Source organism: Phodopus roborovskii, unplaced genomic scaffold (assembly GCF_943737965.1).
Source record: "Phodopus roborovskii unplaced genomic scaffold, PHOROB, whole genome shotgun sequence".
In the NCBI taxonomy this organism is placed as follows: Eukaryota; Metazoa; Chordata; class Mammalia; order Rodentia; family Cricetidae; genus Phodopus; species Phodopus roborovskii.
This window is the reverse complement of record NW_026126480.1, coordinates 21,873,500-21,887,824: the sequence shown is the minus strand read 5'-3', so window position 1 is coordinate 21,887,824 and position 14,325 is coordinate 21,873,500. Positions and strand designations below refer to the sequence as shown.

The following is a 14,325-nucleotide window of genomic DNA, read 5'->3' as shown; positions in this document are numbered from 1 at the left end:
TGGAAGACTAAGCATTAGCACACTCAAACATACCACACACACACACACACACACACACACACACACACACACACACGGAAAGAGAGAGAGAGAGAGAGAGAGAGAGAGAGAGAGAGAGAGAGAGAGAGAGAGAGAGACCTATGCACAGCCTCCTGTATTTTCTCAGTTGAAGAGACTGCTGGGAGGTTAAGAGCACTTGCTGTTCTTCCTGAGTTTCCTAATATCCACATAGTAGCTCACAACCATTGGGAACTCCAGTTCTAGGGGATCTGATGCCGTCCTCTGACATCTGTAAGGTCTGTGTGCATATATACAGGCAAGGAAACCACGCACATACAAAGAGTGTGTCAATCAACCATGTGGTACTGTACCTCAGTGTGGTTCTCCTGTTCTCAGTGTTTGCATGACTATCTTGTATTTTCTAGTAGTTCAAGTGAATCTGATGGGAGAGATTTTATGCATTTTTGGGATTAGAGAATGTGTGAGGGTAGACTCCTCTTGCAAGAGTAGGATGGGGGTATATCCATCTTAGATTCTTGAGATGGGGCAAGTCTTAAATAGTTTTCTACTTAGCATGAAACCATCTGACCTATGGATTCCACCTAGCCTCATTTTCCAGTGGAAAAATAAATTAGCACTAATTTGGGGGTCAGGGAGTGGATGATGTATACATGTGTTCTCACACTGGAGAAGGGTAGTTCATATGGGAACCACAATGTATACATGTCAGGGAGTCTAGTTATTGGAAAATTACAGCCCTGGATTCTGTTGATGTGAATAAGCTCCAATATCCTCTGTAGGGTTAACCAAGCAACCCACAACAAAATGAGCTGATAATGACAATGCTGATTATCCATAATTAAAAAGTCCCTATGGCAGTGGCTGGAAATTGCAAACAACTCAAGACTGTGCTAGTGAGTGGCTGATAAAGAAGCTTTCTCCAAGACTTGGGGGTAGATCAAGTCTATTTGCACATGAGAAGTGTGTCTTTTCTTGTAGCCTGGCAGGCAGCTGGACTTCACAATATTGCAGGGGATGCAGTAACCTTTAAAAGGCTTTCTTAGTCAATTGCCAATTAGTTGACCTAATAGAGTGCAAAAATGAAACCTTAATCAAATCATACACATTGGGTTTTGTGTGTGTGTGCTTCACAGTAGAGGATGTTTAATTTGTATAAGACTTTGGGTCCCAATCCCAGATCATTAGCCATGAGGAAAAAAAAGTACACACAATTTACCATTATGTTCCAAAGGAAGACTTAGAAAAATTTGGTTCCAGGAGCATGAGCTGCTCTGATGAGATGTCTTCAGTTCTGTGCTGAGGATGTTGCTTTTGGACTGGGGTTTCCTTTTTACCTCAAGCAGATTAGAACTATGCATTTGGATGAATGAAGCACTCAGATTCTTATTTTTCAAAGCGTGTAAATCCTCCATGAGAAACAGTTTAGAAGATTTAACATGGTTCATTTAATGTCTTGAATACCATCTCCAAGATTTAACATAATGAAAAACAATGCATAGGAGAGAATCTATAAGGAGATATCTATATTGGAAAAAACACAGCGGATATTTTATATGTACATTCAGGCTTTATTTGCACAGAGTATTTCTGGAATCATGCAGAAGAAATGGATCAAGAGAGTCATCTCCTTGGAGAGTGGAGACTGATGGGGAAGAGGCGAGATGCATACTTAGGGTTTTTATCAGACATTGTTCCTGATTTCTGAATTCTGTGTTAACTTATGTACCAACTATTAACAATGATGATTAGTTGAGGTGGGAAGACTCACCCTGACCATGGTGGCACCACTCCATAGGCTGGGGTCCCAGATTAAATAACAAATCAGCAGGCTGAGCACCAGCATTGTCTCTCTCTGCTTCCTGTTTGCATATGACAAGCTGCTGAATACTCCTGCTGCCCTGCCTCTCCACCCTTCCCTCATGCCCTCAAACTGTGAGCCAGCATGATTTCTGTCTCAGTTTTTTCCTTCCTCTATTTCCTTAGGAGATGAAGGTTGTTTGATTACTTATAATGATGATGTCTCTTTCTTCTTCAAAACCACGCTCATGTCTGAAGTATATGATCCTAGAATCTAAAGGAAAACACCCATCTCCATGACATGACAGGATTATATATCAGACAAGTCCAGGACTCTGGACTGAGGCAAAGACCTTAGTCCCAACGCCCAGTTGCTGAGTACACTGGCAAGCTTTTAAGAAACTTTCAGAGCTCTGGAGGTAACACAGAGCCCTAGAGGAGTGCTCTTAGGAAGGTACTATGTACTAATGGCTTGAGCATCAGGGACAACAAGGCACAACCCTAGAGCAAAGTGTGTTCAAGTGGATGCAGGCCTCTTATTTCACTCTGCTTCAGTGCTGCTCACAGAGGCCAATTGCCTGCCAGGAATTTAAAAGAGCGTGAGACCAACATTAATCTAATGAAAAATATGATATTTCATTAATTATGCAAAAAAGAATTCTGTTTGTACACACAGATCAACATAAGACAGAACATTGCCTTCGCATCTTAGATGCTCACAGTGCTAAGTAACAATTCCTAGAAGAAAGCAGGGAGGTGTACAGCAGATCTAAATGTTCTGGGTTCTGAGCTGCCCTGGATGGTCAGTACAAAAAAAAAAAAAAAGAAACAAGAGCACGTGGAATGTTATGGAAAGCCATCTTGGTGAATCCTTAAACTATGGAGGCTTTACTAGACGTTTCAGTTTGAATGTGGAAAATGTTTCCCACAGGCTCGTTTGAACACTTGGTCTCAGCTGGTGGCACCGTTTTGGAAATCTGAAACCTTTAGGAAGTGGAGTGTCTGGAGGAGGGCCTTTGTGGTAGCCCAGCCCCACTCCCTGTCTGTTCTGGACTTGTTCGGACATGGTGTGAGGTGAGGGAGCCGGGTTGTATGCTCTTCCTACCATGGCATCTCCTGCTGCAACTTTCCTTCCATGACAGGCTGTGTGCCTTTAGACCATAAGTCAAACAATACTTTCTTCCCTTAAATTGCTTTCGTCAGGTTATCTTGTTCCAGTGAGAACAAGGAGTGACAAGGTGGTCAACACACTTCTGGAGGAGGCAACCCAAGCTGGTAACTCCCTGGCATATTTATGAGATTTGCGAGGACAGCAGTAGCATATAGGTCATTATCCCAAGGCCTTCTCAACTGAAGAGCACAGGGCCAAGGACCATACTAGCAGCTCTGTCTCTGAGGGGATACATCAGTATCCAGCTCCCCTACTCAAATTCTTGTTCTCTTTAAGTCTGGCCCTCCCTCTACCCATCAGCACCTTTGTTTTCTCTACAGGACACAGATGCAGACTGGCACAGCAGAACTTTCCTTCCAAGTCAGGTTTGCATGAGGAGATTTATAACTTGCAGTCCTTGAGTCACCCAAGTGAGGAGACTAGATGCTGAGCTTTGGTTTAAATGACTGACATTTTCCTCAACTGGAATTAGCCAGTAATTGCATGTGGGCAGACTTAGCCAGAATGGTCTAAATGACCAATTAGAAGGCAAAAAGGAGGTCCTTTTTTTTTAAAGTTCAAGGGTCCCCATTGACGAGCCCTACTTCTCAGGCGATGCTCCAATGGGTCTGTGCCCAGCTCTCTGCCATGTGCAAGTATACCCTACATTTGCCTAACGATAATGAATTGAGTACTTATTTTGCAGGAAAATATAGGGCACATCCATTACATGCAATCAAGCAAAAAGGCTGCGAAATGGGCACTCTATTAATTCCAAACAGAACCCTTCCCAAATGTCATCCTGCAACCCGAGCGTGGGCTTATTACCAATCTGAAGGAATTAAGGGTAATTTTCATTTGTACAAAGGATTTGAGGGATACGGCTTCTGCCACACACACACACACACACACACACACACACACACACACACACACACACACACAATTAATTGAGTTAAATTCAATTTGGCAATTTTAGTGCGAATCACCCAGCCCTGACCTGGCCTGCCCAAGGGTGAGATCAGAGTGTCTTGTCTGCTAGAGGAAGCAGGTATATGCAGGTAAGGCGAGTCTGTTCGAACATGCACACACTTTAGGATACACACAGAATGGAATGCAGTTCACCAATTATTAACCAGTAAGTTGCCCAAAGAGGAAAATATATGCTAATGAGTAGCAAATCTCCAAATCTCTAAGCCTCAGTTTCCTCATCTTTAAAAGGGGAGAATGACATCTCCTTTAATGGTGGCATGAGGCTAGTGAACTTGAGCACAGCAGAGACCTCCCTTTGTGTGGGGACTAACTCTGATCTTTAATGCTATGCTCTGGGGGGACAGTATCTAGGCTGTGCTGATTCCCACGGCACATGTAGGAACATCTGGGACCTGAATATGAATGGGGACAATTTCCCAAGTCACTGCTAGGTCAGTCCCCAGGGCCTACAGATGTGGTTAGCCTTACTGATTTTAATGTCCACTATCTCTGGGTGGTCGCTGGGCTTATGGGAGAGCATAGAGCAAGAGATAGGAGCAAGCAGCGTAAGGCGGTTGGGAAGCTGGTCCAGATGTCCTGCAGTGAGAGAGCAGGCAGGAAGGCAGCCTGGGTCATCACTCCACGTTCCGGTACTTGGTGAAGAGGTTGTAGAGCACTCGCAGCGTGGACTTCAGGTCACAGTTGACAATGTCTGTGGAGAGACAAAACTTGTTAGTGGCTTCTGTGGGCCACACTCCAAAATTGGAACTGATGGTCGGTCCCCTACCATCCAGCATTCATCCTCATCTGCCCAGTACGGTCCTCATGTGGGACTCATGGCCATCAGGGGCAGGAGCATGTGGAAGGATGAGTTGGTGTGTATTGAGAACTCAGAGCAAGCAAGCCATAAGGGAAGAGGCCAGGTGCTAAGGATTCAGTCTCATAGAAATATGGCTGTCACCCCAGAGTGTGACTTCTCCATGGACATAGCAGCTGCAGGAAAGAAGGGTGTTCATGGTTGCTATGTCCAGTCTCATCTGTCCCTAAGGCTCTTCCCCTTCGTCTCCACCTTCATCACAGTTCTACCTGTGTTTGTGAAGAAGGAGACACTTGAGCCAAGTGTGGTACCACACACCTTTAATCCCAGTACTTTGGAAGAAGAGGCAGACAGATCTCTGAGTTTGAGGTGAAGAAAAAGAAGAGGAAGAAGAGGAAAAGGAAGAGGAAGGAGGAGGAGGAGAAAAAATTATGACGCCAGCAGCACTTGGGTTATTCAGAGGATGGCGGAGGGCACAGGCCTGCACAGAACAGGGGGAGGCTGGGAACTAACTTCTTCCTGCTTCCTTCTGTCCACTCATCCATCCCAGGGTACCCCTCTATTCTCTGTAGTCTCCTGCGCCTTCTTTTTCTCTGCCTTTCCTCAGTGAGCCATTCTTTTAAGAACCAGAGTAAACAAAGGAAGAAAGAAAGAAAAAAAAAAAAAAAAAAAAAAAAAAAGGAATTCTGCTATTTAGGAATGCACACATAGGCAGTAAAATAAGGAACAACAACCCCCCTTCCGGCAACACAAGGGTGGCAGGTGCTGCTGCTGAGATGAGGGAAGTCAGGATAGCAGGTGCCCTAAGACAGGGAAGTTGGGCAAGGAGAGGACTGTGCTATGGAAAGGAGGGCGTGCAGGGCACATGGGAGAGCACATTCCTCCTGTCCTGACCTAGGTCGGGAATTCAGCTCTGCTCCTGTGTCATTTTAAAAATAGAAATGGTATTTAAAGGTATGAGTGTGTAGGTCACATGAGGCAGGTGACCTAAGCCAACGGCTGACCTGGGCTTCGAGATGGGAAAGATGGCACAGAGCCACTGGGGGTGGGGTGGGGGAGGTGAGACTATGGCTATATGCTGGTCCCCAGGACCAAAGTTCCATCAGGGAAATCAGAGCCCCTGATAGGCTGGGCAGGGGGGTTCCCTTGGCCTTGAGGCTGTAATGGCTGTGGCTGCAGCTCCTATAGTCATAAGACTCCTAGCACTAAGTGGCTGGAAGCTGAGGGTCCCAAGCTGCAGACTGTCTTAGCATTCCCTCATGTCTGATTTCTGGTATCTTGGTTGCAAACCAATCCTGCTCTGTTCCAGCTGTGTCCAGATGCACACCAAAATGCCTTGCTGATAGAGAACGGGCCACTGGGACATCTGGAGAGGCATGGAACCCAACATTTTACTTTCTGCCCCCCTTTCAGTTTCCATTTGAGAACCTGACTGGTGGCCGAGCCCTGTCATGGTACCCTGCACGTGCTGCCCCAAGTCCCATCAGAATCACCTCCTTCCAGATGCAGTTTTATGGCATCTGGGCCCATTCCCATTCTCTCCACTCTTGCAGAGCTATGAACAGCCAGAGGAAGTGCTCACAGCACGGTAAACACACAGGAGGCTGTGGGCTGCTCACTGGGGTAGCTTCGCAAAGGCAGGTATACATGAATTCTGGGAATTCATCTTTTCTCTCCCCCCTCCTCTTTCTAATGTGGGTTTGTATGTGTGCCTGAATGCTTGTATGCACACCACATGTGTGCAGGGACGCATGGAGGCCAGAAGAGGGCATCAGAGCTCCTGGAGTTGAGTTATATATGCTTGTGCTGCCCAATGTAGGTGTTGGGAACAAAACCTGGGTCCTTGGGAAGAGCAGCAAGTGCTCTAAACAACTCAGTCCCTTCTATGCCTGTTAAAGCTAAGTGCACTCTGAAGTTGACAGGGAAAGCCAATGTTCGGCATAGGAAGACATTTGCACTGGCCATTTTATTTCAACCCAATGTCTACTATGGTTTGCTGCCCATCTCCATTGCCCCATGAGATCCCAGTGGTCAACTTCTCTGTTTTCTTACTGGTAAAACTAGGCAAGTTTATGAAGATTACCTAGAACACATTAAGGACACATGGTTTCCTTCCAGTCTTCTCACCTTTGCTCACTAACAGAGCTATTATTGCATACAGCTACGTCATGCGCCTGCTGCATAACAGCAGGGGGTCACCATTCACAGAGAAGACTTGCTTTTTGATTGCATTGAATTGATACTATCCCTTTCACCATGATCAGGTATATAGGGATGAAGGGGTGGCTGCTTAGCCAACTACTGGTCAGCTATCCAGGCAAATTAGGCAAATTAGCAGAGTATGAGAGACTGAGCTATTCAGCAGGGGGAAGGCTGTGGGTGCCTGAGAATCTACAGAGACTCGTGCTATGTTGACAGAGCCCACCGAAGCCGGGGTTGAATGACCTGTGAGATGAGCAATTCAGTGTGCCTGTATAGGCTGGTCCAGGACCACTCTCAGGAACACACAGTTAAACTGTGGGTCTCTGGGTTAGAGTCCACAGGCACTGGTTGTCTGGTGGGCTGGGACTAAGAGAACCAGGTCAGAGCCAAAGAGCTCCAGGAGAAACCAGCCCTGGGCCCAGGGAAAGGATTCCCCATCTCTTCTTCCTTCTCCAGGAACCAGGGACTCTACCTGTTCAAGAGCCATGCATGTTGAGGATGTTACAGGTGTACCTTCATCTATTTATATGTGTATGATTGGAAATCAGAAGACTTTAGGAAGGAGGTTCTCTCCTGTCACACGGGCTCCAGGGGAACTCAGTTTCAGACTTGCAGCAAGAACCTTTGTCTGGTGAGCCATCTCACTAGCCCCCCCCCCTTTTTTAAATTAATGATTTATTTTTATGTGCATTGGTGCTTTTCCTGCATGGATGTCTATGAGAGGGTTCCAGATTCTCTGGAGTTACAGACAGTTGTAACCTGCCAATTGAACCCAGGTCCACTAGAAGAGCAGCAAGGGCTCTTAACCACTGAGCCATCTCTCCAGCCCCTCCTTGTTTTTTTTTTTTTTTTTTTTGAGACAGGATTGATTTCTTTGTATAATAGCCTTGGCAGTCCTGGATCTCACTCTGTAGACCAGGTTGGCCTCAGACTCACAGAGATCCTCCTGCCTCTGCCTCCTGAGTGCTGGGATTAAAGGTGTGGGCCACCACCACCCAGCTCTTTTTTTTTTTTTTTAAAGTAAAAATAATTATCCAATAGTTGTGGGCTTCCATGAAGTGTCTCTGTTTGGGTATCTTTTACATAATGGTTAAAACAATGTAATTAACATGGTTATTTCAAAAATTGTCTTATTGATCTGCTTCCCTGTATCCCAATCTTCTGGTGAGTATCATCCCACATTTGATTTCTGTGAGATCACCTCCTTTGGATTCTGCACATGACAAAGATGGTGTGGCATTTGTCTTTGGTATCTGTCTTATTTCCTCCAAGCCTATGCATGTTGTCTCAATAATTAATCTCATAGTTCCTATCTGTCTATCCACTGACAGACACAGGTTGATCCTGTGACTTGAGCCACAGTGAACAGGTAGATGGAGGTATGTCTCTGACATACTCAATTCATCTCCTTTGGACATATACCCAGTAACGGGGTTGCTACATTGCATAGAAGCTTCATTTATAGTTTTCTGGGGACTACCTCCTACCATTTCTCATAGTGTCAGTACTGATAGACGATGTCACCTATAATGTGTAAGAACTCTCTACTCTCTACCATGGATCATCTTGGAGTTCTCTCCTGGTCTGTGGTTGTGCATGATTCTATGGGACCATTGGGTATGCTTACTTCTTGTTTCTGTTATAACAAATAATCTCAGATCTGGTGGCCAACAACACAGATTTGTCACCTCCCAGTTCTAGGTGTCAAAAGTCCCCAGTTGGTCTCTTCAGGATGTGGTCAAGTTGCTGACTTGGCTTCTCCTATGGCTCAGTGCAGAACCCTTCATGCTGGCTTTTTTTGCTGTAGAGTCTGCCCACATGCCCTGGCTTACAGCCCCTTTCTACCATCTAGTCCAAATCAGCCAGGCAAACCTTTCTCATACCCCACCACACTGACATTCTTACAGCTTATCAGGATAGCTGTGATGTGGGGGCTCCCCACAGAATGGTCTGGAAGGATCTTCACATCCCACGATCACCAGCTCAATGTCTGCCAAGTTTCTTTTGCCAAAGTACTGTGTATATTAAGAATAGTATGGGGACTCTTGGCACATGTAATATTTTGCTTGCCATGCAGGATGTTAGAGATACCCAGAAACATCAGATGGAGACAGTTTTACTGCATGGCTGTGGTCATTCACCTTTGAGCCTGCAGTTTCTATGGTTCCATGCCTTTGTGATGATCAGAGTTTGAGGAAGCTGTTGATGTCAGCTCTGCATGGTGTATCCAGGACTATGGGGAATGGGGCTGGGGCAGCTTTCACGTTTTTGGCCATAGACCAAGCCCACCCATGTTGAGCTGACCAATGGAACTGCCCTGCCACCACATAGCCTGTCCCAGCCGCCAGACACCCATGGTTTGCATATGTCACCCATCTGTTGGTTGTCCACAGTTTGATTCTGACTGCATTGGGCTTCTCCTAAGTCCCAACCTGCCTGGCACTCTGGGATCCTGACTATATCTGATGATGAGTCCACTTGAATGTGGGAACACTGAGGCATGTGTATTTGAAGACACGTACCCCTCAATATCAAGCCACCAACCAGCCTTATACCAATTTTCTCATTTCTCCTCCTTGGTTTTCCTCCTCTCCCCTCCCTTCCTCTCCTCATCTCCTCTCCCTTCTCCCACCCACGCTTGGTATTAAACTGAGGTCCTATTCATTTTACATGTTAGTTTGAGACAGTGTCTCACTAAATCCCCAGGGTGGACTTGAACTTGCTAGGTAACCCAGGCTGGCCTGGAATCACTCTCTAAATCCCAGAGAGGCATTGAGCCTACAACCCTCCTACCTCAGCCTCTACAGCATTTCTCACCCGGTATTCAATCCCTCCATTAGTTATGGATGTGATGCTCACCTTCAGTTTAAGCGTGTCAGAGCACCAGCAGGCTCTGAAGCCCAGGTGGCAGAAGTTTGCGATGTAACAGGGGATTATACAGAGCTCTGAGGACCCCTGACCTCAGAATCTTGCCAGGAGAAATGCCTCCACCATGGTATTTTGATCTGGTGATATCAGCAAAGAATCCCTTCCGATGTCTGCCATGTCACCTCTCCCAGGTAGAAGCCCAGAAGCCAGAGGGAATGCTGAGAGCTGCTGCTCAGAGTCCAGCTTCACAGAGCACCACTTCAGCCCCCCTTTATGCACTGGAAATTTTCTGCATGGGCACGATGCCCAGGGCAACAACAAATAAGATACATGTGTTTTTCCACTGCCATTGCTTAGGAAGTCTTAGATTAAGTGGGTCAATAATCACATTTGAAACCTCTCTATATACCAAAACAGTCTTATAGATTGGCACTGAGAAAATCTCGCTGTCTAAAAGGAAACAAAGGCCCAAACACCAACGTATTGGGACATGTTTCTCCAGCCTGCAGGTTGGAAGTTTCCATGAAGCAATTCAAGGATCCAACCACAGAAAATGAAGCTGGGGCTGGAGAGATGGCTCATCCATTAAAGGCTAGTCTCACAACCCAAAATATAAGAAAGTGAAACTGGTACTCTCTAAGTCAGGTGCCAGGGCTGCTGCAGGATGCTAGAGCTCATCCATAGGGACATTGGGAATATACAATCTTTTTTTTTTTTTCTTTTGGGTGGGGTTTAGGCAATCTTGTCTTTCTAGGGAGAGTGTTCCTGGGAGCATCTTCACTCCAAAGGTCCTCCCCTAGGGGTAATCATGGACATGAGACACAGTGAGAATGAAGGAATAAAGCATTGAGCTTTGTCCCCTGGAGCTGATAGACCTGCAGGCATCACAAACTAGGGTCCCTGTCCTTAGTGGGGTCTGTGGCTCATCCATTCATTCTGATGTTGATCTTGGTTCTTGCCAGTCTTTCTACTGTATTCTGACTGTCTTTGGTGCATCACACTTTCTTACTGCACACAAATAGAAAAGAGACCGACCCTGTTGCATCCACACAGCCTCCTGTTTGTATTCTGCCTCAACCACTCTCATGACTCTTAGCTGTGTGTGCAGCTAGTGACACTTCCTTCCTTGGTTGGTGGCAGGAACCTTGAGGTCAGGGGCCATCTAAACTTTACTGTGTGCAATGATGTACAGGGTTCCAGGCTGGCTAGACAAGTGCCAGCCTTGTGGGTGCAGGGTCTGGAAGGCAGGTCTTGGATTGGAGGCAACAAAGCAACATGGTGTAGGAGCCACAACCTCTGTGTGTCCCCATGCCTTTTAGTGACCAGGAAGGTGCAAGCACAAGGCTCTGTGGCCACTCTTCTCCGAGTTCCAACTTGACAGACATAATCTGCAGCCCAATGTCAACTTGATGGTACTGATTACATGGAATACTGCAGTGAGTGACACAAGAGTGTGTACCAGGACAATGACCAACAGTGACATGCCTCCCACTTTCACACAGCCAAGCATAAGCACTCCAGGTGTGCCCAATCATACATTCTCTTCTGTTTTTGTTTTCTCCTGGTCTCACACAGCCAACCTTCTGTATCCGTGGGCTCCACATGTGTAGATGCAGACAACAGCATGTGGAAAATATTTTTAGGAAGTTTTCAGGGCTGGAGAGATGGCTCAGTGTTGTTGAGTGTATGTTACCCAACCATGAGGACCTGAGCTCATATCCCCAGCAATCTGGGAATGGGGGGATCGCTGTGGCTTGTTGACTGCTAGCCTATCTGAGAAAAACAAAACAAAACAAACCAAACCCAAAGGATTCCAGTTCAGGGAGAGAACCTGCCTCAAAGGTATAATGTGGAAAGTGATAGAGGAAGACCCTCAATGTTCTTCTCTGTCCTTTGTGTGTATATGGGTACACATACACATATGCACACACACACACACACACACACACACACACACACACACACACACACACACTCTGCATCTGTACTAAACAGGTCATATTTTCCCTTTGTCATTATTTCATCAAAAAAAAAAAAAAAGCCACATAACAACTCTTTACATAACACTTACATAGTAATAGATGTAATTAACTATGTACAGGAGGCAGTGCCTGGATTCTATGTACATGTAAGATCATCTTACATAAGGGACTCCAGTGTCCTGGACTCTGATATCCTTGCAGAGTTTTAGAACCAGCTGACCATATAAACTGAGAGATTACTATATTTGTCACCCAGATCCCATAAATGAAGGTCCCACCCCATTATCACAGACCCAGGGAAGGGAAAAATACCTTCTGGCCGGGGTTTAGGCTTTTCCAGCCCTCCATCTTGCATGAGCTCAAAGGCAAAGGAGACATTCAGAACCTGGCAAGACAGATGCAGTGGATATGTCATTGCATACCTCCTGGACCCTGGAACTCAGAGACCCTAGGATCCCAGGATTCCAGGAACCTAGGACCAGTCCCTGGGAAGCTTAGGGGCCTTGTATCATAGCTGTGGGCTAGAAAGTGGGCTGGTTCTGCAGAGAGCAGCCTCTTATACTTAGCCACTGCCATGGGGGCTCTTTCTGGCCCACCCAACTCCTGCATCAATTGACAAGGCCTTCAAACTCAAGGATAACAGTGCGTACATTCGCTAGAATCAGATGGCAAAGCAAGTTCAAGGGGACCTCTGCCTTGGGCCAAATGTCTTTTGTTTGGTCAAGTAGGATAACGGCTGCCCTGGGACTGCAGAACCAGGATAGGCCAAACCCAAACCAAACCACCCAGTTGTTTACAAAAGGGCTGGAGACATACTTCAGCTCAATCTCTGGCAGCATGCAGGCATTCATGTGTGCATGCATACACTACTATACTGCTGTAAGTCTGAGGTCAGTTTTCACTATAATGCAAATTCCAGGCCAGTCTGGGCTACAGTACAATGTTAGCTCAAATGTTCCTCTTTACCCCATCAAAATAGAAAACAATCAGGGGTTGGAAAGATGGTTCGGCAGTTAAGGGGATGTGAGTTTTGTTCTTAGCACCCATGTGGCTCACAAATGCCAGCTTCAGGGAGTCCAATGCCCTTTTCTGGGCTCTACAACCCCTAAACACACATGTGTACACAGACACTGACACACACATACACATTATAAAAAAGAACCAGTCTGGCCATGGGCCTTAGGGCTAACTGGCCTTGGAGCTACCTTCACTGTCACCTCTGACACAGAGACAAGGCTGGCTGTGTTTCTGTAGGAGCACATGGCTAGGGAAGCAGGGGCAGACAAAAGGCAAGAATGGTGCTCAGCATGCCTGGAGTCTACAGGTGGCTCATGCCAAGCCCAACTGTTACTAAAGAGGGTCCCTCTCCAAACAGCTAAGGCCTGGCCAGGAGGCCGCCTGTCTCTTCCTAGACAGGCCCAGGAGAGATAAGCGGGGCTAGGGCTATGGGCTTCCCCTAGGCCACCCCACCCCCTTACCTTCTGTTCAAAGCTGTCCGGGGTCAGGAAGAAGCTGTGCAGGGGTACAAAGTAGCCCTCCAAGAGTCCCATGAGCAGCACCAGGTAGACCCCATCTGCAAACTACAGGGAGAGCCAGGTGTCAGCATGAGTCCCCTCACCTCCCTGGAATCAGTCTGCCCAAGGCCACCTACATAGGCAGGTTATTGTCCAGGGCCAGTGGCTGGAGTGGGGGGCTTCACCAGGGAGGCAGTGTGGCAGCTACCTTGTGTGTTATCTGTCTTACTCCTCAGTTAATCCAGTGGGCTAGACACCAAACTGCTATACCTCCACTTTATAGGTTAAGAAAAGCGAGTTACAGAGGAAGGCCACCCTGACTATTGGAAGGGACATCACTGTATGGAGGTGTCTGTAGGAATGATAGACATGGGCAAGGACAGTGACATGAAGGTCCTCAGTACCTTTGTTGTTTGAACAGAGAACATGGTGACTTCTGGCTTCCTTGGGATTTCAGAGGCAGACCAGTGAAGCTGACAGAAACAAAGGTTCTGAGTCTAGCCCTATTTACTAGCTGTGGGACCTGAACTGTCTCTGCACCTGATTTTCTTCACCTATAAAATGGGGGTACTGCTGTGTAGTGTCTGTTCCACAGGGCTAGAATGAGGACTATATACAACATCTATAAAGCACCTGGGACCTGCTTGGTATGTGAGCAACACTTACTAAGTATTATTGCTTTTGCTATCTGAAAGATGGCAAAGTGATTGGGATTCTTGCTGACCAAACAGAACTCTATTAAGGACCATGGAAAGGAGCTTGAGACCTGGTTCCTTAAAGGGAAGTAAACTACTGGGATTGAGAAACTGAGCCAAAGTATCAGACTCTTGGAATAAGTACAGAGTGCTTTGTTCTAGGGAGGTGAGCTCTGCATCCTGGGTGATCAGGGCAGTGGTGGTCTGGGGCTGAGTGCATTTTGGAGGATTCAGTAAAGGTGAACAGACAGGTCATAGTCAGATGCTTATCTGTTATCCTAGCACTGGCAGAGGATGATGGGCCACT

General features: G+C 46.5%; 1 protein-coding gene across 1 annotated transcript in view; it reads right to left on the bottom strand.

The window, feature by feature from the left end:
• Positions 1-1,568: 1,568 nt before the first annotated feature.
• The window catches only part of Parva (parvin alpha), a 158,158-nt gene continuing 145,401 nt past the window's right edge, over positions 1,569-14,325 (bottom strand). Inside the window, exons 11-13 of the mRNA XM_051192698.1 lie at positions 13,288-13,389; positions 12,122-12,194; positions 1,569-4,652 (exon numbers count right to left, since the gene is read on the bottom strand). Coding sequence (XP_051048655.1) covers positions 4,576-4,652; positions 12,122-12,194; positions 13,288-13,389 — 252 coding nt within the window. The 3' untranslated portion in view covers positions 1,569-4,575. The remainder of the gene's footprint in view (positions 4,653-12,121; positions 12,195-13,287; positions 13,390-14,325) is intronic.